The sequence below is a fragment of the Eschrichtius robustus genome, chromosome 2, assembly GCF_028021215.1.
Source record: "Eschrichtius robustus isolate mEscRob2 chromosome 2, mEscRob2.pri, whole genome shotgun sequence".
In the NCBI taxonomy this organism is placed as follows: Eukaryota; Metazoa; Chordata; class Mammalia; order Artiodactyla; family Eschrichtiidae; genus Eschrichtius; species Eschrichtius robustus.
The window spans coordinates 65869697-65895833 of record NC_090825.1 but is presented as its reverse complement, the minus strand read 5'-3'; the positions used below and the strand labels follow the sequence as shown (position 1 = coordinate 65895833).

General features: G+C 35.2%; 1 protein-coding gene across 2 annotated transcripts in view; it reads right to left on the bottom strand.

The window, feature by feature from the left end:
• Positions 1–26137, bottom strand: part of XRCC4 (X-ray repair cross complementing 4) — a 268265-nt gene that overhangs the window by 70669 nt on the left and 171459 nt on the right. For both annotated transcript variants that reach the window (XM_068533655.1, XM_068533663.1), the window contains exon 7: positions 20132–20279. In XM_068533655.1, coding sequence (XP_068389756.1) covers positions 20132–20279 — 148 coding nt within the window. The remainder of the gene's footprint in view (positions 1–20131; positions 20280–26137) is intronic.

Here is a 26137-nt window from a genome sequence, read left to right as displayed (position 1 = left end):
GGTACCAAATTTTAAAGAAAACATGGTACAAACAAGACCAAACACATATGTGAGTTGAATTTTGCTAATAGCCTGCCAGTTTACAACCTCAGGGCTAGAGAGTTAGGCCAGGAGCAGCTCATGAAAGGCTCTGTGTACTAAGCTGAGGGGTTTGGACTTTATCCTGAAAACTGTAGGGACTCATTAAAAGACTTGAAGTGATTAACATCTTAGAAGGGTCACTCTGGCAGCTGTGTGAAGTCTGGAAGGTTGCTATGTAACAAGTGCTTAAACCAAGGTGGTGACAGGGACACAGAAAGGAGGAGGCAGATTTGAAAGACGTTAAACAAGGCAAACAGTTTAGTAAATTACAGTTGAAACTCGAACATAGGTCTCCTACTCCCTTGCTTGATATCCTTATAACTATACCAACATTGTAGGATGCCTTTCTGAGTAGAATACTATTTAGTTTGCAATTAATAAGTTACAGGGGAGATTCTTTGCAAACGTTACCTTGAAACACCAGAATTTTTTCCTATAGATACTATTAGTATAGTGTAGGCAAACTCTACACTAAAGTAAACTCCAGGAAAAAGGATATACAGAGAAATCACGAAGAGACAGACAGTGGGCATAGACACTGACCGTGAATAAAGCCCATCTACCATGCTTCACTGGCTAACATTCTATGCCAGTTTACAACTAAACAATGGATGAAGATATTATTAAGTATTTGGTAAAGGAAAAGAAGGGACTATCTTACTGCATTCCTGCCTCAAAAATTCTATGACTAAAAATTACTCAATTAATGAGTTTCTGGATCATCGGCATTGTGGTTAATCCCTGCACACTTAGTGCAAGTGAAGACTACAGCTTTAATTTGGTTAGTACATTTTTTAGTTCAACGAATAACGGAGCCAGACAACAAGCAAGTCAAGTGGAAAGTGAAGTCATTAGGTGGGGTGAAGTGATGTCAAATCTCTGAGTGTTTTCTCTCTTAACCTTCTGGATGGGAGCTGGACTCCATTTGTCTGACTGGCACAAGATGAGTTTATAAAAGAGCATTTGTTAAATAGCTCTGTGAATAATAAAATCTACCCCTACTACCTGCTTGAGAAAAAGCTGAAAATGCTGTATTTTTCTTTATTAAACGAGATATTAATTTGCAAAACTGTTGAAGAATTTGATGTTTCCTAAAGTTTCCATATTATGCAATTACATTGGTACAGAGAGAAAATAAAACTTCCAAATCACGACATCTGGAATGATGTTATATATTTGCAAGTTTGTAATAATGTAGCTAAATAGTGGCTTATTGTGACCCTCTACTCTGTTTATGGCAAGGGTGTCAATGTTTACTTCATGGGAGTGGTATTGAACTTTCAACCAATGTTGTCTTATGGTTATTTTTTTAAGCAGTACTGTGATGGTACTAAGAATATGCTATATGTAGACTAGGCTCTGTACTCTTATCAGTTGGAATAGGTGAGGTTACACCACAGTAGCAAATACCCCAAAAAATCAGTGGCTTGAAACAACAAAGCTTTGATTTCTCATTAGTGCCATACGTTCATCATGGGTAGCTTGGGGGCTCCACTCTGTGCTGTCCTCATTCTAGGACCTTGGATGACAGGGCAGTTACCAGCATTGCCAGTCACCATGGCAGAAGGAAAGAAAGTTCTCTGGCTCGGAAATTACACATGACGCTCACTTTTAATCAAAACTTGCTGGTGAGAACTAGAATCACAGCTGCACTCAGCTACAGCTATGAAGTTCACTTTTACCATGTGCCCAGATGACAGAGAACTGGAAATATTTAGTGAACAGAACTAATGACTATCACAGTCACCCAAATAATTGGTCTATTATGGTTTCATGTATCTTTGTTTTCTCTACTTGGCTGGACTGTGAAGTTAGAACCTATGACTTAAAAGGCTCCCAACAAATTCTTTTGATCCAGTACATGAAGAGAACAGCTTGATTAAAGTGTGATTTCAATAAAGTAATTATGTCCTTTTGGAACTTTTCCCCCAATACTATAATATATTTTAAAGTTCAGTTCTGATACAGTAAAGTTGCCAGAAATAGATAACAAAATTATTCAGATGAACTGCAAGCCCAGAAAGTAATCACCTGGCTATGCAAGCCAGGTGTAATCATAAAATAGATAATCAAAAATGGACTGAATTTATTTTTCCACAGATGTTACAATCTATTAAAGAATAAAGCCTGGAACTCTGACACTACAATATTATCTCTCTTTACCTTTACTGTATTTACTGTTTAAAGCTCCACATTAGGAACCACTCAAGCACTGCTGAAGAGAAGCACTCACTCATGCCAAGTGTTCTCACTTTAAGATCATAGCCATTAATCCCAAATGTTTAGGACTCTCAAATCTTTATCTCCAGACCTCACTTCTTCCAGGAACTCCAGAATCATATATCTTGCTATCTCTGCTTTGATGTCTGCTAAGTATTTTAAACATAACCTAGCCAAAACAGAACTTTTCATTTTTCTGCTCTGCAAATCTGCTTTCTTAGTCCTTCCTGTGTCTGAAAACAGCACCACTAACCTAGTTTCTCAAGCTAAAAACATAGGAATCCTCCTGATTCCCCTCCGTCCCTTATTCTTCTAAGTCACACCTAGAAGCAAGTCCTGGCAACTTGACTGCTAAAACATACCCGTGGTCTAAGAACGCCTCGCTCTTCCCCCAAATAGCCTGAGCCGTGACCGACTTTCGCCTGGACTACTGTAAAACCTCCTAACTGATCTTCTGCTTTCACTAACCCCCACCTCTACATCCGTTTTCAACATAGTGGTCATAGCAATCTTTTAAACAAACATCAGACCATGACATTTCCCTCCTTAAAATCTCCCATTACACTGTGAATAACATTTAAAGAATATCGGCCCTCAAAGCCCTGCAGGATCTGACTGAATCCATTTCACTGACCACACAGTTATATTATCAATACATACCACTCCCTCGCTTTCCCACTACATGGGCCCTCTTTTCTTCAGCATGCCAGGTTTGGCTCACCTTAGGGCCTTTGCATTACTTGTTTCCTCCCAGTCTTTGCAGCAATGTCTGTTTGTCATTTAGGTTCCGTTTTAAATATCAATTCCTCAGAGAGACCTTCCATGACCGCTTTATAGAAAGAGGAACCATCTCATCACTACCTTTTACATCACCCTCTTTTAATTATCTGCGTATCTCTTGATTATTATCTGATGTGTCCTTGTTTGTTTATTGTTTGCTTATTTCACACCACTAGAATGTAATGTCAGCTGTTTTGTGCTGTGCCATACCCTCTGTGACGAGATCAGTGCCTGGCTCATGCTAGGTACTGAGCAAATATCTGATGAAAAGGTATTTATGATTTGAGTATGTACAAGGTACATGGTATCAGCAAGCAGGATACAAATGTTACATAACATAACACTTCTAAATTCATCTTTGGCCACTTTATAATTATTCTGGAATTTCCAGTGATAAAAATGATTAGATTATAAATTACTAAACATAATAATACATAAATTAAATGCTTTCATAGTATAATTTTATCACAAGTACTTAACTTGGAAGACAATTTGCATTCAAACCTAGACAGTCAGACACTGGAAGGGAAAAAGAAAATGAACAAGAACCGAGTGGCAGTAGTAACCAATGCTGAGCATTTACCACGTGACTGGCACATTATATTAGTCCCCTCGTCAATTTTAATGAGGTGGGTATTACTATTCCCACTTTAGAAATTAGAATATTAAGGCTCAGAGTGATAAAGTATCTTGCCCCAAATCACACAGCATCGAACAGAGTTCAGATATTAATCTATCTCTAATTCTTTACTCCATGGCATGCCCTTCGAAAGGAAGTTACCTGGTGAGTCCTGACTGAGGACAGCAGCAGCTGCTACAGCTGTAAAATTAGTGATCTCTCTCTCAAAGAGCTGATGGCTGGGAGACCTTTTAATAGAGAGGGAACCATAGACAGGTGCAGAGCCTTCAGATAACGATCATATTTTATTGTATTCATTAACTTTATATTGTATGAAATTTTACATTTACGTTCAAGTGATACTGGTTCTCCATTTAAGATAAGAAAGTGTAGCTTCTTCTTTAAATAAGCTTATTTAATTTAAAAAGTAAAGTGATTTAATCAATAATTAACTCATAGTGAAAGTGTTACCAAGAAGTGGCAAAAATCGTGGAGGGAGGCGGTGAAACTCAGATACGATGCAAATCCAAATGGTGGCCCATGCACAACTGAAGTTTAGGAAATTCAGGGCATTCGTACTTATCTTTTTAAGTAGGTTTTCAAAAAAAAAAAATTAGTGACATCTGAAGAATAAAAGGTGTAACAGCAACGGAACAACCCATATTAACAGAAGTGTGGTGTCTCATTCTTCTCTGTATAGATCACACCACATCTGAAATATAAGGGGACTCTGGGAACACGACTTTAATGGAACACTGGCAAACTATACACGTTCAGTGAAAGGCAACCCCAACCAAGAGACTGCCCATGTAAACCAAGTCATACTTGGGGGGTGCTGGTAAACTTAGGCTCCTCTAGTGTGCAGAGGAGAAAACTCAGAGGATGAAATGGTCTCCAAATTAAATGGAGTGATAGTTAGGGGTTGGGTTTTAATGGCATGTCTTAATGTGAAAATCAGATTATCCTGAAAAACCCTTCGGAAAATATTATACTCCATCACGATATACCAATTTCAATTGGTCCAGCACCACGGGGTTTTCCTGCTATTTTGATAAATGGTTTTTTGTGAAGTAGTTATCTTGTGTTTAGTGGCCAGTTGTATGAAAAAGGTTTCTCTTTAGATGTGCTCCTCATATTATGGAAGGATAATGAGAAAACAGGGGATAAGAAGATATGTTTCCCACTTGACATCCACTCCTGGGCATGTTTGAGTAGAATGCCGCGAACTATTTAAATTGTTCTTTTTCCTCTCTCTCTCCTCCTCCCCTTTTTATGGTGGGAGAGGGGAATGGAGAGTGTATGTTGAATGTGCATAAGCTGTTTGCATTTAGAACACAACTCCACTATACTGTATGAGTGACTTTAATGTAGAATATCTGATATGACACAGAAGGCAGAAGAAGTAGGGCTAATAGGTAGACACTGGCATGTGAAACAGGCTTTCATTTAAAGCAGTAAGACTTTTGTCCCACAAAATATTTATATAAAGGTTACGTGACCATATATTTTGGATTAGATAATAAATTCCATTCCAATACTAATACAATAATTATCTGAAGCAAGTGGACAAAATGAACATAAAATAGTAGGAAGAAAAGAATTACAGTCTGCTACTTTAGATAATGCACAATAGCGTCCCTTTCATTGCTTGAAATACAAATGGGAGTGTAATAAGTAATAAATTTAAGAATCTTAGAGTAAATCAGTGATTTATGATATCTCTAAAATTCAGACTGAATGAGTCACTGGATTGGATGTCTTATCATTATAAATTATTTGAAATAAAGCATAGTATTACAGTAACTATAAAGTTTAAAGAAAAGTACAAAAGACAGTAGAAAATGAAGTAAAATAATATAAATGCCAAAAGAAACAAGATTTTTCAAAGTTTCAGGTGACTTTAACAAAAAGAAAATTTCAATTGGGTTCACTGAAAAGACAAGGTATAATACTACCTCTGAAACATAATTCAGGAATACATTTGAGTCAGCAGTTGATTATAAAGGGCTAAATAAAATCCCTTCTGTTTTCCTGTATGTAGCCTGTGTATATCTGTATTTTAAAAGTTGTTATATTATGTAGAAATTATCTTTTTAACTATATGACTTGGTTGCTAGCTCCTTAAGAAAAAGGAATGGTACAGTGCCTGGTACTCAATAAATGTGGGCCTGAATTCTGAGATGAGATATATATGACATATTAGCAAACACCACTGACTGGGTAACTTTAAGATTAGAGTTAGAAGATGATTTTTTTAAATGACAGCATGTTTAAATCATGAAAAATAATTAATAGCAAACTTCTGAAGGAGGATTTGGCAGATATACACAAGACTCCAGACAACCAGAAAAATAAATTTTTAACCTTTACGTATTATCATACTGAGATTCTTTCCCTCCCTTTTTCTTTTCTTCCCTTTTACTCCCTCTCCTTCTTCCTCTTACATTTGTTTCTTTCCAAAAATCTTTCCTTTCCTTTCCTTTTTTTTTTTAAAACATGCTTTTCTAAATTTTCAAAGACACATGCTACAGGACTTTGAAAAGGAATTGAAATTTGTGATGAGTTCAAGATTTCTCTTTTTCAACTAAGACTTCAGCTCCGTGAAAGCAAGCACTCTGTTTTGTTCACTATTATATCACTAAAGACAGTGCCTGGCAAATATTAGTCCTTCAAATATTTGCTGAATCATTTTTTTATTAGAAAAACTATCTCCTCCAAAGAGTCCTGCTTTAAATATGGGACTTCCTACTGGTTCACTAAAAGAAATTATCATTGTTTGTAAAAGTAGTATAGAAAATGGTGGAAGACATTTCTACACTGTGTATATACTATAGAGTATGTGCAGAGAGTTGAAAGAACAAGTGATAAAAACGTGAAATTCACAGATGATAGCATATTAGAGATAGATGATAAAAAGAAAAGAGTTAACATGTACTGAGTGCTAGTATTTGTGCCAGGCACTGTGCTAAGAATTTTACATGCACTATCTAAAAATTCTCACAAATCTAGGTAGGCACTATTATTACCCTTTTTTTTTTTTACTGATAAGGAAATCAAAGCATATAAAGGTTGAGTGCGATGTCCACAATCTGACAGGTAGTAAGTTGTGAAGCTAAAACACAGACCCAGGCAGTTGGATTTCAGAATCCATACTCTAAATCACTATAATATGGTGTTTCACTACATATAAAGTAAATCAAGATAATTTTGTCTGGTTAAGTCCTACATTTTTTAGAAAGAAAAACTAAGGCCAAGAAACGTTGAATAACTTGGTCAAGATCACTATTTTCTACTTGACTTGGTCATTAACAAAAGCATAACAACACATTCTCTTACTTCCTATATTAAATAAGCAAGCAAGAAAGCCTACAGCCCTCTCTGGCTACGTCTCTACTTGTCTGCTCATTTTTAGAGCAAAACTCCTTCAAAGTTTTACCCATATTCTGTGTGTCTAATTCTCACCTCATTCCACTCTAGTTAGTCATCTGTCTCAAAACTCCCCCCGAGACCCTGGTAGCGCCTCTGTCCTTATCGATTTCTCAGTAGCAGTTGAGAGTTGATCTTTTCTTTTTGAAACATATTTTTAGCTTCTATTAAATCATAATCACCTCATTTTCTTCCTACGTAATAGTCCCCCTTTCTCAGAGCTTGGCCTCTCACTGGTGATATATGTAGAACCTAATCCCCAAATCCTGAAACAAACGTTGGACTTGGACAACAACAAAAATAAATAAATAAATAAATAAATTTTAAAAATGTGACTTGGACATAGTTTACTGATTAAAATACTTTCCTATGTGATAAAAATTAATTTTAAAAAATTGAATAAATAAAAAGAAGTAAAATAATATAAAATTAATGTAGTATATGTCTATATACTTGAGTGTACAAATATCCCAGCCTGACAAAGGAAACTTTTCCAGTCTTCTGGGAAGTCAATGCCCATGACCACCAAGTTTTCTTTATCCAGCTTTTGCAGTAGGCTGATTTCTAAAGTAAGACAGATGACTTACTTTTATAAAGACAATGTTTAACTAATAGCTTTCAATAACTGATGAGGTTTCCCAGTTCTTCCATAGTAAGAGGATAGCAACCTTAAGTGTTTCTCAATCCATCCCTTGTCTTTTTTTCAATCACGCTCACACCTATAATCATTATTCTTCTTCAGATAATTCTTCCTGGACTACTGTAATATCCTAGCTTCACTGCCAATCTGTAAACATTCCCTCCATCAAATGTATGGTTTCCAAAGAGATGTTCCTAATGTACTGTTCATTATGATATTCTTTGGCTGAAAATGTTTAACAGGTCCTTGCTGCTTTCATAAAAGAAGTCCAAATAAATCAGCTTAGCATTTAAGTACCAAATTCCATCTACCTCGCTAGTTTTATTCACATTTCTCTGCATCTCATGATAACGTCACTGGTTCCCTATCTTCCAGACTCTTCCTCCACACATTTACTTATGCAGTCTGTTCCTCTGATAGGAAGGCCCTTCTTAGTCAGGAGATATTTCATTTCTGTAACAAACAGACCCCAAAAGCACCATGGCTCAATCAAGCTAGACATTTATTTCTCTTTCACACAATAGTCTAAAGGTAGTGGGTAGTTCGTGGTGGATATGCTGCCTTGCCCCATGAGACTGTCCAGGGACTACAATTCTTCCTCTCTTTTTACTCTACCATCTCCTAGGATGTTTTCCTTAAATGCCTGGTAGAAGATGGGCTGAGAAGGGAGAAAGAGACGGGGTTGTCAAGAATGTATGTTGAATCATTTTATGGGCAAGATCCCCAAATTGTACATATCATTCCCATTCAGAGCCTACTGGAAAGGACTGCGTCACATGGCCATAACTCACTGCCAGGGAGGCTGGGAAATGTATCCTCTAGGCCGGGAGCCATGTGCCCTGTTAAAACATGCAGATGCATGGGATGGCAGAATGGGTTCTATTACTAAAAGAAAGAAGGGGAGTTGGGAGCCTGGATTCAATTATTAGTTTCTGCATTATCTTTCTTAGGTTTTTGTCTCTAGAAACCCCCATTTACTTTACAAAGCTAAACTCAAATATCACCTTCTTCTAGCCAGTCTTCTCTGATCTTATCACATCTGCTTATTTCATAGTCCTCCGAATGGAATATCAACTCTCCCTTCTCTGAAATTTCAAAGTTATTGTACCTATTATGGAGTTTGGCACATTTTAGCTATATACATACTAAAGATAGTTTGTCAGGAAATATAATGTGGCCAAAAAGGAAAAGATAAATGTATGCTATTGATTAATCTTCCTTTACTGTTTTATTTCCTATACAAAGATTGTAGAAGACAGTCTTTATTCTGTATTTCTAGAAGTGGTGTATGCAGAAGACAGCATTCAATAATGCTGGTAATGATAACATTGCTTTATTCAATTCACTGATAAATTATAATTTAAGGAATTACTTAGAAACAAAATTATTGTAAAAGATTTTCAAGTAAACAATGTCCTAAAATTTTACTGAAAAACTTTTTAATAATGATGTTTAAACAAAGCATGTCTGTATTCTTTGTCCTTTCATAATGATTTACCAAAACTGAACAAAATCCTTGAATAATACTTATGAATAGTTATATACTTTTAATTTATTTAGATTTTCTGTTTGTTCATTTCTTGTTTCTTTATCCTCATATTTGATTTCCTTACTCTATTTGCCAAGATCTCAGTTACTTGTGGGTTTATATCTTCTTATTTTGACATAAGTAGTTTATGCTTTCACACAAGCTTAGAACATGAAACAGCCATTTTATTTCATTTCATGATGTTTAATACAAAACAAATACCTATTTAACATTTAGTTATATATCATAGTAGATGATTTAAGTTATAGAATTTCACTGTTAAAATGTAAATTTTGAATACAGTATGCCAAATAATAAAAAATAAATGCACCTATATTTCTTTGAATATTAAACTATAAATTATGAACAGGGAGTCACTTCCTTTGATTAATAACCCCTCTGACCAGGTATAATGAATATTTACACATTATTCTGTGTTGGTAGAGTACTTAAAATGCCTGAAACAATAATGATTATCAAGTGAAATTTGGAAAAATTTTATGTGAGAAAGTCTTTCAAGTGACAGAAATATAATATATATGAAATATGTGATAAATTCCCTTTACCTAAAACACAGAAAGATTATAACAGCTTCTTATTAAAATTGTTTTAAAACAGAAATCCAAGTCTGTCAGTAATTTGCAATCTAAATGCATGTAATAGCCTGAGGGAATTGTAGTACAGGTTGTTCCCAGGGTGAGCTATAAACATGGAAATACTTTATTTAAACATCTATGTAATCTCCATTGAAACATATTATTTTGAAATTATGTTAAAAAAGAACTTAAAATGCATGTACTTATAAGCCTAAGCTTTGGACACATTTAATAATCATGCTTTAAAAGGCCATAAAGCTGTGGTTGATATTGAATATGTTTTTTAAAAATATTAATATTTTGTCCTTTCTGTATAGCTAAAAAAGTCCACTCAGGCAACCTGTACCTTAAAGTGTAACTGCTGATTTTATTGGCAAACCTATAATAATGCATATGATCAATCTTTACTTAATTATTTTGAGTTGCAAACACAACTAATAAATCATCTTTGAAATGCACTGACCATAATCAGTATATTCTGGAACAAGTCCAGGGGGCCATTAATCAAAACATGCAGCAAGGAAAGTGAGAGCCGCAGCCTGAAGAGTTAGGTAAACACACAGTGAAGTTAATAAAAACCTATCTCATTTTAAAACCACCACTGTGTTTACTTTTGCAACTAAGATAAACATTATGATAAAATTAAAGTTGTATGAAAAATGAGGTTTGCTAATGATGACCAAAGCAAATATATAGCAATTGCACATACATTTTATGTCCCTAATTTGACACTAGAGAAGTTTAAAGTTCAGTTACCAAAAACCTTCAAGAATTAGATATTTAAATCTGATAAATTATATTACCCATGAAAATTAAATACACACATGCGCGCACACACGCACACACACACATCAAATATGTTGAGGTTTAAATTAGAAAAAAAAAAGCAATCAAGGTATAAACATGAAAATAGGTTCTTTTTGAAAGAATAGGATGGTCAACTACCACATTCTAAATTGGCAGATGCAAATGAATAAACTGTAAAAAATGAGTAAATGTTTGAATGAGTTAGAAATTAAATTTTAAATGAAACAAAATGATAGAATACAAATGCATATATATAATGTAAATATATGTAAATATCTATCTATTTATTTACTTACTTATTATCAACTGCTTTTGAAACCAGTCTTCCAATTGTGTTATTTTCCTTCAATATAATCTTATTGACTGCTAATTGGAAGGAAAGAAGATTTGCTGAGTTAACACTCAGCAAATGTGCCACAGAAAGGTATGCGCAATCCTCATTTCCATAAGAATTGTGAGGAAAGGAAACACTACAGGTTTAAAAACTCCATAAACAAAGTTTCCTTTCCAGGAAGAGATTTCCAAGATTCCGCCAAAAGCCCTGGGAAAACAGTGCTTTAAAAATAACAGTGTATCACAGTCTTAGAGCTTCCTACTTAGATAGTGCTTTCATTCATGTGACCTCATCTGACCCTCATAACCATGTTGAAAGGCAGGCAGGAGGTATTATTAAACCAATCCTTGTACTCACAGAGCTGCAGTTCTATCTCTACTGTGTTATTGTAGAAATTTTAAACAAACAGTCGAAAGTCACTGAATCTGATATTTACTCAGCTCTTAATTCACTGAGTTTCTGTAAGAATTGAATGAATTAAATGAATGAATTAAAGGAATTTAAGTGCTTAACACAACCCCTGGTGCACACTAATCGTATTAAATATTAGTTATTGACGCAGTATAACAAAGTAGCTAAAAAGTATGGTCTTTGGAATAAGATGATCCTAGATTCAAAATCACAGATGTAGCATTGTCTTTGGGCAAGTTATCTAATCTCTCTAGGACTGAGCTTCCTAATCTATAAAATGGGTATAGTTTAGTGAGACATATAAAGGGCATATATAAAGGGTTTAGCACAGTATCTAGGACATAACTATTCAGTGAATGTTAAATATTATCTTTATTATTGATAGATGGATTTGATTAACTAATAACTTATGTAAATACAAAATATCTTTAACAAAAATTAAAAGGCAAATGATAGTCTGGGTAAAATAAAATTAATACTTTTAGATATAAAGCAATAGGAGACAAAGACCTCCACTGAAAATCAGCTGAGGTTATGGATAGGTAATAAACAAAGATGAAATGTCAATAATCAATATATGTCAGAGAAAAATGATGTCTCTAAAGGTTAGGTACAAAAATTAAACAATGAAATACTATTTATTGATTAAACGATTAAAATGACCTGGCAATGATCAGAATGAATTGGAAAACAAAAGAACAAAGGGCAAACACTGCTTGTGGGAGTACCAACTGTGATAGCTTTCTGGAGGAACTCTGTCAAAACATAAACAAAGGACTAACAAGTACATATGCCTAATAAGTACATTACTAACCTAGTAATTTCACTTTTGGGAATTCATACTAAGGAAACAATCAGTCATATGTGCAAATTTATGTACAAGTATATACAACATTCTTTGCGATAGTACAAATGTGGATAAGGCCTAAATGTACAGTATGGGAAATGGTTAAAGAAATTATGATACATTTACACAATGGGACACTATAAATATAAAATGATGTTGAAGCAATGTATCTATTAAAGTAGAAATATATATTTAAATATTAAAATAGCAGGCTACATCATAAACAGTGTGAGCCTTGTTTTGCACGTAAAGTGTGGAAGAGAAGAGATCTGCAAATATACAGAATACCATGGTGTTAATAGTGGTGTTCTCCATGTGGGTGGGATTATGCATTTCCTAGCTACCATTTTGTTTCTGTATACTTTCTGCTTTTGGGGGGGAGATAAGCATGCGGTGCTTTTACAATTGGGAAACAAAGAAAATGAACCTCATTTTATTGAGAAATAAATGGATTCCTTTAGTAGGTAAGTGGATAAACTGTGGTACATCCAGACAGTGGATTACTATTCAGCACCAGAAAGAAATGAGCTATCAAACCATCAAATGATATGTAGGAAACTTAAGTGTATATTATTAAGTGAAAGAATGCAATCTGAAAAGGCTGCATACTGTATGATTCCAACTATAAGACATTCTGGTTAAGGCAAAACTATGGGGATATTTCAAAGATTAGTAGCTGCCAGGGGTTAAGGGGAAAGAGGGATAAATTGGTGGAGCACAGAGGATTTTTAGGGTAATGAAACAATTCAGTATAATACTACAATGGTGGATACTTGTCATTATATATATGTCCAAATCCATAGAATGTACAACACCAAGAGTGAACCCATAAAATACGGACCTTGGGTGATAATGATTTGTCAAGGTAGGTTCATCAATTGTAATAAATGTACTATTTTGATGGGGGGTGCTGAGAGTGGGGTAAGTTGTGCATGTGTGGGGACAGAGGTACATGGGTACTCTCTGTACTTTCCACTCAATTTTGCTGTGAACCGAAAACTACTCTAAAACATATATACAATGGAATATTACTCAGCCATAAAAAGAAACGAAATTGAGTTATTTGTAGTGAGGTGGATGGACCTAGAGTCTGTCCTACAGAGTGAAGTAAGTCCGAAAGAGAAAAACAAATACCGTATGCTAACACATATATATGGAATCTAAAAAAAATGGTTCTGATGAACCTAGGGGCAGGACAGGAATGAAGACACAGACAAAGAGAATGGACTTGAGGACACAGGGAGGGGGAAGGGTAAGCTGGGATGAAGTGAGAGAGTAACATTGACATATATACACTACCAAATGTAAAATAGATAGCTAGTAGGAAGCAGCTATAGCACAGGGAGATCAGCTGGGTGCTTTGCAACCACCTAGAGGGGTGGGATAGGGAGGGTGGGAGGGAGACGCAAGAGGGAGGGGATATGGGGATATACATATGCATATAGCTGATTCACTTTGCTATACAGCAGAACTAACACAACACTGTAAAGCAATTATACTCCAATAAAGATGTTAAAAAAAAATAAAGTAAGCAAGTTAATTAAGTAATAAATACTGGGCTCTTTCCCTCCCTACTGTTAGGTTTTATTTAGTTTTTTATAATCTATAACATTGATAACAGAAACACAGGAAGAAGGCAAATAACTTTCTTCAACACTTCATCCTAAAAAGAATTTTAGTAATAGTAAATATTTCATTAAAACTCTGTTTGACTGCAATTGGGCTACAGTGGGGAAGTGGACTCTCTAGGACCCTGGAAAGCTCTGATAGACATGAGAACTTTGGTTCAGAGCCAGGAGAGCCTGATGTGTATAATTATTCCTCTAAACAAAAGTGCATGGATTGTGCAATTTCATCCAGGATGATGCTGTAAGCTTCTAGCATAAAAAGGAAAGACTGAGCTTTTCTGAGTCGAGGAAGATTATATCTTAAACAAATTGTATCAGTGGTGGCTGTGTAGTACCTCACCCCACTCCAGGGAGGTGAAGAGATACTGTGCTAAGATGTGCTGCACCTTTTCCTGCTCTGTGTAGCCACATGGACTATGATAAGATCGTGCAACCTTGGCTAATTAAATCGTGAACTTAACGTCGGGGTGCGTGAGTCCGCACGTGCGTGCAGATGCACGTGTTGATTTACAACCTAACGCTCACCTAAAATATTGCAGCTACACAACTACTTAATGGGACCACTTAAAGGTTGATTCAGAACACACAGTTAAAACTTCTTCCTTACAGTTCAAGAAGCAACATCTGTGAAAAGTTATGATTTGATAATATTTTTAAGGTTGTTTGGAACAATGTGTTAGAACTCTGTGTTTTCAGAAGACATCCATCACAAAGAAGAGTAAATCCTGTCTGTGTGCCTCACACGAGATAGGTGAACCTATATATTTTTACTTGCTAGCCTGAAGAAACAAAGACTACGTAAAAGTGTCTAAAGACTATACAAGTATTTTTTTGTACTTTTGGCCCAAACTATTTTAATGATTTTATCCTGCAGCTGAGATGATGTTGAACTCCTTCTTTTAGGGGTGTACGAATGTGTTCCAATCACTAGAATTCTCTTAGAAAATGACCCTGCTGCTCCCAGAAGGGCAGTTGGTCGGACAAGTAGGAGGTTTTCTAAGCAGTAGGATTGTGGGGAAATGGGGAGGTGGGGAGGAAGGTCCTATATACAAACTAACATTTTGTTCTTGAGATACATTTAATGCCTAAAACTCTATAATTATGGCTGAAAGGATCTTATATACTTAAAAATCACTAATGTTTGAGAATTTTGAGAGTTCATATCCCAAACTACGGCCCTAAAGAATGCTATCCCTTGGACTGTCACTAATTCCTTTTTGGGAGGGAGGAAAGCAGACTGCAGGATGGTGCTATGCTTGAGTACTTTTGAAAAATGATTAAACAAGTCAAATGAATTATTTACTATGGATTTTTTTAGATCCTTTAACATATAAATCTCCAAGTTTTAGGGGTTGGAGCATAAGGGAGTGTGGTAGCTGAGGTATGCAGCAATTTCTTTTTCTTTTTTTTTTTTTTTTTTGAGAGGGAAATTTAGTTTTATTTATTTTTAATTGGAGTATAGTTGCTTTACAATATTGTGTTAGTTTATACTGTACAGCAAAGTGAATCAGCTACACGTATACATATATTCCCTCTTTTTTGGATTTCCTTCTCATTCACAGACTGCATTCTACAGAATTATGTAAAAGGAGACCTTAGGTATCCCACAGAGGGTTTCATATTCAAATAAGTTTAGAAATTCCAATTGAATTTAGAAATTGCAATTTCTAAACTTATTTGAATATGAAACCCTCTGTGGGATACCTGTTAAGATCTCCTTTTATATAATTCTGTAGAATGCAGTCTGTGAATGTTATCATAAAGAATAAATTCTGTACTCAATATCATTTAACTTCAATAAACGTCTGAGCTTTCTTCTCCCCACCTATTCAAATCTCGGAGCTAGAGGCATTTTGTTCCACCTATATATTTAGCAGCTCTTCTGACCACAGAAGCTAATGCTTTTTCTAGTCAAGAGTCATTTAAGGAGGAGCTCAAAATTAAGTTAGAGTTGCTTGAGATTTGCGATAACCCTTGTTCCTGCCCCAATAAGAACTTCATATCCTGGTTTTGGTAACTAGGTCTGCATGGTGTAGCCCTGTGTTTGGCTCCTTGTCTTGGTCTCCAGTACAAACATGATTTGGTTGTAACTTGGGTTTGGCTCTCTTCTTGGCCACCTCTCCCAGGGTCTGGAGCCCTGATTCTAAGAGAAAGTTTTCATTTATAGGTCCCTTGTTCAGATAAAAATTTCAGTATCTCTTAAAAAAGTAGTTTGCTTTTGATAAAGAAAATCTACAGAAATGAGAAACAGAACAGCCAAAAGAAGGTAAAGCAGAATTTCCAGGTGGGGGGAAATGAGCTGAAATAGGTGAAGAAGTAACAGCATTAAAGTATTGATTAAATCACTTAAACTGAGCATTTTGTTTATTGGCTGACTTTGTTAACTGGTTGCTAATTTCAACAGACTGGGACATTGATTCAATTTAGACAAATAAGTGAATAATGACTGGATTAATCATTTTGTTAAAATAATCCAACTAGTCTACCTAGCCATAATGATTTCATGTCATACCAACAAAATAGTATTAATAGACTTTTATTATATTAGCTTTCTGAGGATGTTGAAAGAATTAATAAGAGCTCTTAAATTTAAAAAATTGAAATGAAAATTCTTCCTCAATTATTATGTTATATGATAAAGCATTAAAAATTTAAGCTGGGGGGCTTCCCTGGTGGCACAGTGGTTGAGAATCTGCCTGCCAATGCAGGGGACATGGGTTCGAGCCCTGGTCTGGGAAGATCCCACATGCCGCGGAGCAACTGGGCCCGTGAGCCACAATTACTGAGACTGCGCGTCTGGAGCCTGTGCTCCGCAACAAGAGAGGCTGTGATAGTGAGAGGCCCGTGCACCGCGATGAAGAGTGGCCCCCGCTTGCCACAACTAGAGAAAGCCCTCGCACAGAAACGAAGACCCAACACAGCCATAAATAAAAATAAATTAATTAATTAAAAAAAAAATTTAAGCTGGGTGTCTAATAAAGCCCAAATATAGTGTTATTTAATTTAAATACATATTGTGTCATTGTATATATATATTTTTTTTTTTTTTTAAATTTACTTTTATTTATTTATTTATTTTTGGCTGCACTGGGTCTTCATTGCTGCGCACGGGCTTTCTCTAGTTGCGGCGAGCGGGGGCTACTCTTCATTGCGGTGCACAGGCTGCTCACTGCAGTGGCTTCTCTTGTTGCAGAGCACGGGCTCTAGGCACGTGGGCTTCCGTAGTTGTGGCACATGGGCTCAGTAGTTGTGGCTCGTGGGCTCTAGAGCGCAGGCTCAGCAGTTGTGGCGCCCAGGCTTAGTTGCTTCACAGTACATGGGATCTTCCCAGACCAGGGCTTGAACCCGTGTCCCTTGCATTGGCAGGCGGATTCTTAACCACTGAGCAACCAGGGAAGTCCATGCCATTGTATATTTATAGAAAGTGATTTTACATTGTTTACACTCAGAATTTTACCTGATGATATTAATAAAGTATATAAGGATGAAAATAATTTCACAGTTTCTGTAGTCTTTGTCAGCTGGTTCATTTTGTTTAATATGTAGAATTAAAAGGACATACCAAACAACTCTACAAATCATAATTTCAAGTGATGTAAGATAGCAAATAGCAAGGAATGTACAGCACATGGTTATGTTGAATAATAACTCTTAGTGTTGATGCTAGTTGACAGACAGGATGAGGGTTCCCCAAGTATAATCATATTGTGTGGATTAGTCACACTAACATTTTTAATGAATATTTATCAATAGATACCAGATTCAAGGATTTCAGAGTCTTACTAAAAGCAGGAGATCATCAAAGATCTAAAAATATTCCTGAAAAAAATTTATATTTACCGAAAAAAAAAAAGAAAAAGGCAAAATGTCAGTACAATTCTGCACCTCAGGACTGCTAACACATGCCAATTTAGGCTATTATCCTTGTGAGTACTCTACATAAGTTTCAGTATGTTTTCAATTTTCTAGTTTCCTGTGTTTCAAAAGAATGAAAGTTTTATTATTGGGAATCCAAAACTGTACAACATTCAGCAGTTTGAAAGCAGAATTAAAAAATGAAAAAGAAAGGAAGGACGATAGTTTTAGATAATTTTAAATGACTATATCTAAGAAGACACAATAATGACTAAAATATCAGAGATTTCTAGTCAATCTAATATTTTGATAATCCTTAAGAAGAGTCAAAAAGCAATATCAAAAGTTAGGGAAAACAAGAAGAAAAGTCCTCTGCGATGTGAGAACCAGAAATGCTATCATATACATGAGAAAAGGCTGAATTTTTAACAAGGGTCACACAGCCCAGTTTGGACTGGCCTCTGAGCAGCCCTCAGCCTCATCGCAATCCCTCCCTTCCTTGCTCCCTCCACTGCCATCACCCTCACACAGTCCACCTCAGCGCGTGTTTACAGGCTGTTTCCTCTGCCTAAATCTCTGCTCTCTACACTAGTGTACTCCTCGTATCTGTATAATCGTGCGAGTAATGTTTGTCTTCTCTCATGTAGACTAAGCTTTACGACATCAGGGACTGTGTCAAGTTTGCTCAGCATGTAAACATATGTTAAAAGAATGATACATGAATGAATGAATGAGGGAAAGCCATAGTCACAATTATTTTGTTCTCAACAAACAACGGTAACTACTGGGCATTTCCTTAGACAATGTGAAATCATGTGGTAGTCATACAATGAATGTAAATTCTACTGAGAGGCTACTGCAAGAGATACAGAGGAAATACCATTGTGAGCGACTGACAGAAATGTTTGAAATCCAGCATATGCTTAGAATTGAAAACAAGTAGTGAAGTCAGGCTTCCTAGCTAAATTTAATGGGATATCATGGTTAATAAGCCACGGTAATGCAACTATAAACTCAAAACCCAATGATAAACAGAAAACAAAACAATGCCACTATTAACTGTACAATGCATACTTTTATGCAAGAAACTCGAAAACTCCCTCCTATCAGGCTGTTTCCTGAATGCATGGATTGTGCCTGTCTTGGCATCCTCTTTGTCTATAACAGAATCCTAAAACTTCTTGCTCTCAGAACCCCTTTACACTTTCAAAAGTTCTGGAGGACCTCAAGAACATTTGTTCATGTGGACTGTATTTGCCATATTCAAAATAAAAACTGAGAAAAACTTAAAATATGTATTAAATAATTTTAAAATAATAATAAACCGAGGATATGATAACATGAATAACATATTCTTTATAAAAATCATTATATTTCCCAAACAAAAAATCTTGTGAGGGCAATGTTTTGCAAACATGTTGATGGCTGGCTTGAATGAAAACAGTTAGATTCTCATTAGCTTCTGCATTCAAACAGATATGACATATTATTTTAATTAAAATATATGAAGAAAATCTGGCCTCACATAGCTATGGAACTGAAGAAGGGATGACCCTGTGGATCTCCACAAAGGGCCTTGGGAACCCTCAGATCCTCATTCCATACTTTGAATACCAGTGGTCTGTAATATCATCTGTCACAAGGCTATTGTTCAACTACCATTTGCTAGATTAATGAAAAGTTTAGAGAAAGAAATAAAATCTTAGGGCATATATATATCACACACACACACGTACAAATGATTTGTACATTCATTTTGGATTCAACTGATAATATTCCTTATAAATGCAGACTGTTTTACTGCAATGAAACGTTAGTTATCCCAACACCTCAACATATGACAACTAAATTGGGATGTATACTGAAGGAGGGCAGTCTGAACCAAAAAAGTGAAAAACAGTGAAAATACAGTTTATAATTCCAAAATCTAATAGAAATAAATAGATTACTACAAAGAGACATTTTACTTGAAAAAATACCAAGCATAATCAAATCAAGTGGCTAAGCTGAATGTTCTATGAGTCTCCTTAAAGCAGTAAATTCGATCGAAGTACTTTACTGAACACAAGCTGGATTCTAATGCTTCTTAGTATCCTACATGCCATTTCTCAATAATCCATAACAACCACAGGAAAAAATAGGTACTTATATTTTCAGCACTTCCGCTTTAAATATTAATAGGAATTAACCAAAAACCAGAGAAAATAAATTGATTCAAACATTTTACAATTTCCAAAATCATAATTTTTGTTCTTAAAAATAGCCTTAAGTAAATTCAGAAATAAAAATATAATTTTAAGATTATATATTAGATTTTTAAATGTCATCTCACTATTTGGCAAAGAATAAAATGACTTACTTTTCCTTTTCTTGAAGCCGATGCTCCTGAGAAGCCATTTTAGGTTCTGTCCCAAGATTTTTTTGCATCCGCTGCCTCCTCTTTCTGGTTGGCGCAATATCAGTGACATCAGGACTTGAAATAATGGAATCATCTCTTCTTACAGTAGCTAAAATAAAATCACGTAAAAATGCGACCCAGCAAAATTATGCATATAACTTTTGAGCACAGTATCAGCTTGCCGCTTGAGCACTGATATAAAGTGACACATTGAAATATAGCAAAATTAGTTTTTTAATTTATTCAGATTTGGTGAAGTGAGCTAGTTAGATAGCATATAATACTTTAATACCAATATAAAATCTGAAGTATATTGTACACACGGAACAACTTGATCAAAACGGTCTTTGCCTATCTTGAGCAACAACCTTCTCAAATGCATAGATAAAACTGAATTAGAGGCACCTCTAAAAGGTGTTTGGTGGGGGGGGATACTGCTATGGGAATAATGAATCAAACTGACAGTAAAACAGTAATTGTTAGCAGGAATGGGGACTTCTCCTAGTGATCCAGAGATAATTTTCATAAACTTTTTAGCCAACTGTAGGGAATAAGCACAAGAAAAATGTAAGAAAATACTATCAGATGTCTCTAATGTGGCTAAACCATTAAATTACCCTGAAAAATGTTTGATATACATGAAACAGAAGCAACAATAAAAACAGGCTTGATTTATATTCCTTTATTCTCTATGAAAAACTTAATTGCCAAGAGCTTTAGGGGAGTTCAGAATATTCATTCTTTCATCCAATACACAGTATATTCTCTAAACACATGTTTCTGTAAAAGAGAAGAGCTCCTTTGCTATTGGTAAATCATGAACAATATCAGTATAATTTGGACTCTGGATGTCCTGTTGGTTCATATGATTTTTTTCCAGCTTGTTAATGTTTAAACGTGATCAGGGGCAAGCTTTCACCCCAATTAAAGAGAAAACCTTAGCAATGTATAAAGGCCTTAAAAAGTGGAGATGAGTGTCTAAAAATCCTATACAAGTCCATCCCGTTAGCACAAACAGGGGCTGGTTTAGTGGAGTCAAGAACCCTATACTTTTCAAAAGTTAAGCTCTCTGCTGAAGCTGCAATTATGCCTAAAGAGCTATGAAGACATTTCTCCCTGTATCTCAAATCAGATGTTTAATTTTGATGAAACTAGTGTGATCAAATGCATTCAATACCTCCTATCTCCTCCGTTTAACAGTAAGTATGATGATGCAAAGGGTTAGCTGACTGTGATGCTTAGTGCAAATGTTGTTAGAGATTTAATGGAGTTAATGTTTTTATTAGGATTGTAACTGGAGAACTAACAACAACAATGTAAAGCTGCATAGACTTTAAGTGCTCAGCCCAAAACTTAACTTCTTTTTCCCATAAGCTCTATTAATTTTAGTGTGCTAATTTGCAGAGTGAGTAGTTGTTCAGGCACACATATATCACATTCTAGAAGAAAAGTCTGCATTTTGAGTTCTCATTCTGTGCAGTCCAGGCTTCTCTGAGTGACCTGACATCACTTGGACACTATTGACCACTCTCTTGAAATGCTTCTTTTGATTTTTTTTTCCTGGAAATAACTACCATTTTTGAGAATGTATGTGCTGGACACTTTGCTATGGGTTTTATAAATATTATCTTATTAATCTTTAACCTTGTGAAGTACTTACTAACTTCACTTTACTTATGAGGAAACCAAGGCTTTAGAGAGGTTAAGTAACTTGCCCATATCACACAGCTTTTGCTTTTATATTTTATCATTGTGACAGTTAAAAAATATTTCTGCCTGGTAGGCAAATTACTTATTGATAAAATATTAACTGAATGTTCATCAAAGCATATTTTACTTTCCAAAGCTGCTTAAGTTATTCAGACATGTAAGTTCCATTAGATTTCTTATACATTATTTTATTAACCTCTAAAAATGTATTGGGAGTAAAGAAAGGTAAATAAAAAGGGGTTTTTCTCTGAATGTATTCCAGCTGAATGATTCCCTTATTTTTATTAAGCTGTGAGGTGACTAAGGAAGATAATTCTGGTTTCCTGATTTCTTACCCAGTCAGCTCTTACACAGGGTTTACTCAATCACATAAGCAATCAACAAAGTACAATCTTGTCTATGAATAAAACTAGCAAAATTATCAGAGTTAGAGGATGTTTCAACTGTAGATAGACTTGTAAAATGGAGAAAGATTGCATTTAATGACATGTTGGACATTTATGAGGGAAGAATGTTAAGTTTAAATTAAAAGGTAAGGTGAACTTTTAAAAAATAAAGTTATGTAAAAGTTCTGCCATTCATTTCAAAACTCCAGATAACAACTTACGCATTGGCACCCAATAGGATATTTTATACGTCAAATGGTTATATTATTTGTTATAATGCCTAGAATTTACTTTAAAATGCAATGTGATTAAAGGTGTGTATTAGTAAGAGTGTGGCATCTACTCAAGAATTACGGACCAGGAGTAGTTTTCTGGGATTCTAATAATAAAGTCTATATACTTGAGGGGACTACTAGAGGCACTTATTTTATTTGCATCTCAATAACTGATGATTTACTAATTAGTATACTGAATGACAAAAATGTGTACCTATTGGTGAAAACAAGGTATGAAAATATGCATGATGAATATTGCATATGAGCTCTCATGAGTAAAAGTAAAGGCATTTAAGATACAAAAATTGGCTAAAATATTTTAGAGATACTCCCCACCATTTTATGAACAGGCTATAAGAATCCAGTGAGGTCTGTTTACTCTTAGAGACGATGCCCTGTGCTAAATCTTCAAGTAGTTCTGTGTCTAGTTGTGAACTCTGGATGATTATGGTTGCCTGATGCCAGGAAAAATTGCCATTCCTACCTCAGGAATCTTTATATTTGTCAAAAGTGAACATTTTATATGAGGGGTGACTGGAACACCTAAAAGGACACACAGCTGGAACTTCTTCAAGCTTATAGAACAAGTTCATGAATGATTTTGTCTTTACTTGTTAGTAAATATTTAGCTGATCATTGTATATGTGGGAAAACCTAATCTGATAATTTATTATTATTCCTACAGTTTAAACTTCTTGGTGGCTACCATTATGTACCACAAAGAACTTAAGAGTTTTGTATAACCAAGAGTTTCACGTCAGTTTACTGCACCATTTTTATTCCTTTCTCTTCACAGTTACAGTGTAGCTCTCTGTAACACTGCCATAAGGAAAAAGGACTACCATATACGCTTAATTACTGGTTAAACCAAATATATCTTTTCTGGTTTGTGTTTGCACCATGAGAAACAGTTTTCCCTTCAGTTTATTACATACATGCAATAGCGAATCATACTGTAATAGATTCACTTAATATATATATCTTTAACACGAAGTTTTGATAATAATTATATAGCCTTTTAAAAAAGGAAAACATTCCATCTTATCCTTTCCTCTTCACACTGCAATGCCAGTAACCAGGAAAATGAGGCGCTACTCCAAACATCTGGTACCTACGTGTTAAATTGCTCAACTCGAGCATTCCTCAAATTTCAAGCCATCCCACCTCTCTCCACTACTTGTGCTGATGTTTGGTCCTCACATTCCATTTGGTCTCAAGGCTGTATACTTTATTTCTATTCTGACTCTGGATGCCTTGAACAATGATTCTGGATCTCGAAACAAGCAAAGCTGTTTTATATACAACAGAAGAGATCTGAACTACATCTACACAAAGCCAAATATGAAACTTCCAAAATGTCTATATTATTCATAACCCTACATATTTTTAACGGTGACAATGTTTTCAGTTTCAAGTTTTGCATGCCATTTTTAAGGAAAAAAATCAATTCATATTAAGTTTACCAGGTAATACATATTCATTTTAGCTGTGAGGAAGAGTTTGAATATAGTTGGAAAGAATAACAAATGTTCAAAGGGTAATGAGAAGGAGTGTGGCCTGTTTGCAGGAGTGTTCATGAGAGAAAAAATGCAGGAAATGAGACTGGATAAGTATGGGCAGCAGGTAAGGAGAGGAAGGAAAAAGAAGATAGAGAGACATGTTAAATAAATTTGCAAGCTTTCAAATCCAGGCAGAAGAGTATGAACCTGATATTGACAGGGGAGTTTTTTTCTGAGATTCCACAACCAGAATTCTCAGTTTTTAATATTATCATCAGTCTCTTTGTCATAACAATGTGTCTTTCACCATTTCCAGGAAATTAAAAAAAGAAAAGAAAAGAGAAGAGAAGAAAAGGAAAGAAAGGAAAAGAAAAAAGAAAGAAAAGAAAAAACTATTGCCAATTAACTTAATACAGCTGAAATACTGATTGGCAGAGCTGTGGGATGAATTTCAAGCTCTAATTAGGTTCACTGCATCTAGAAAATGGGGAATCTTTACACAAGCCTTGTTATTGTAAAAGGAGGCTCCACAGAAAGCCACACTTCTTCTCATCTGACAGAAGAACTGCAGGAGCTTGGCAGCAGTAGTTCAGACATGAGAGAGGCAGAGTGTTGGCCTTCCTGGGTGCTCTCAATGTTGAAGTGAAATGACACTGTTGGCTAAACTGCCTAAGCCCCATGAGTTAAACTTAAGTCTCTGATGATTAAACACCTAAATATTGGTATTTTAAAAAATTATTTTTCAGCTTTATAATTAATTTTATTAGGGATTCTTTATTATCTCATATCTATGGATTTTTTTCCTTCTTCATAATATACATATCTTCACATACACAAAGAGTCTATGGAACTGTAATGGAGATTGTCACCATTCTCCTTCTGGTCCCCCGCCAAACATATACACCTATCTCCAGTCCCTGAACCCACCTCCCTCTCACACAAAAAAATTAATGTCCTGAGGCATGTTATTCATGGCCATGGCTCCTTAGCTCTTAAATTATTGAATGAAGGAGGCTCTGATCTTCAGGGCCCTAGACCAGAAAAAAAATGTATGCTATTTACAATATGCCATATCCAAACAAAAAACTTTGAGTGGTTCCCCATCACCTATAAAATAAAGTCCTAAGATCCTAGTCCTACATTCAAATCTCCCTACAACATGACCCTCACCTGCCTCTCTGACCATACCTCCCACAAACCTTCTACCATAGTATATAAACTATTCCAAGGGCTCCAGGCTTCCTACCTCTTCCTTTTTTGTTCCTCACTTTCCTTGTCTTGAATGTCCTCCAATCCTCTGTTGGCTCAACTATGTGCTCCCCTTCAGCACAGCCCATTTCAGTCATTTCAGTCACCCCTAGCACTTCCAATCCATAGCAATCTCTCCTTTCTCTATAGGGCTTACAGTTTGAACCACTCATTTTCCACATACTATCTTGTATTGTTATTCTTTTTATGTATATCTCCTATTTCCCAAATAGATTACGAACACCCAACAGCTAGAGGCCATGCCTTATAGTTTGCTATATTCCTAATGTATTACCCAATAGTGTTATACATGAGAAATGTGATGACTTGAACTCTTATTTTGAAATGTGTATCTTATTTTTTTAATCAAAACTTATTTACTTATGGACCACAGAAGAAGTATAGGGAAAAATCCAATCAGAAGACCTGGGTTGGGATCTTTATTTCTGCCATTTACCTTTGACGTATTACAGAATCTCTAAGTTCCTCTGTGGAAAAATGTATATTAACCATGATTACATGGGATAATATAAACTGTTTTATAAATCATAGTGTCATAAATATTTGATATTGTCAGAAATATTTGATATCAGCAATAAGTATTATTAACAAAATGTGTGTGCCCTTACAAAAGATCAAACTGAGATTCATTTATTTTTTTTAATTTTAAAAGTTTATTATTATTATTTTCTATTACATAAGTTTCAGGTATATAGCATTATAAGTCAACACCTGTATACTGAGATTCATTTAGGTGAATCTGAAGAACTTTCAGGTTATCTTCTATAGCTTCTTAGGCACATAAAAATTAAATTAAAAAAATTAAGATAAGTTCATGGTTTTCCAAAC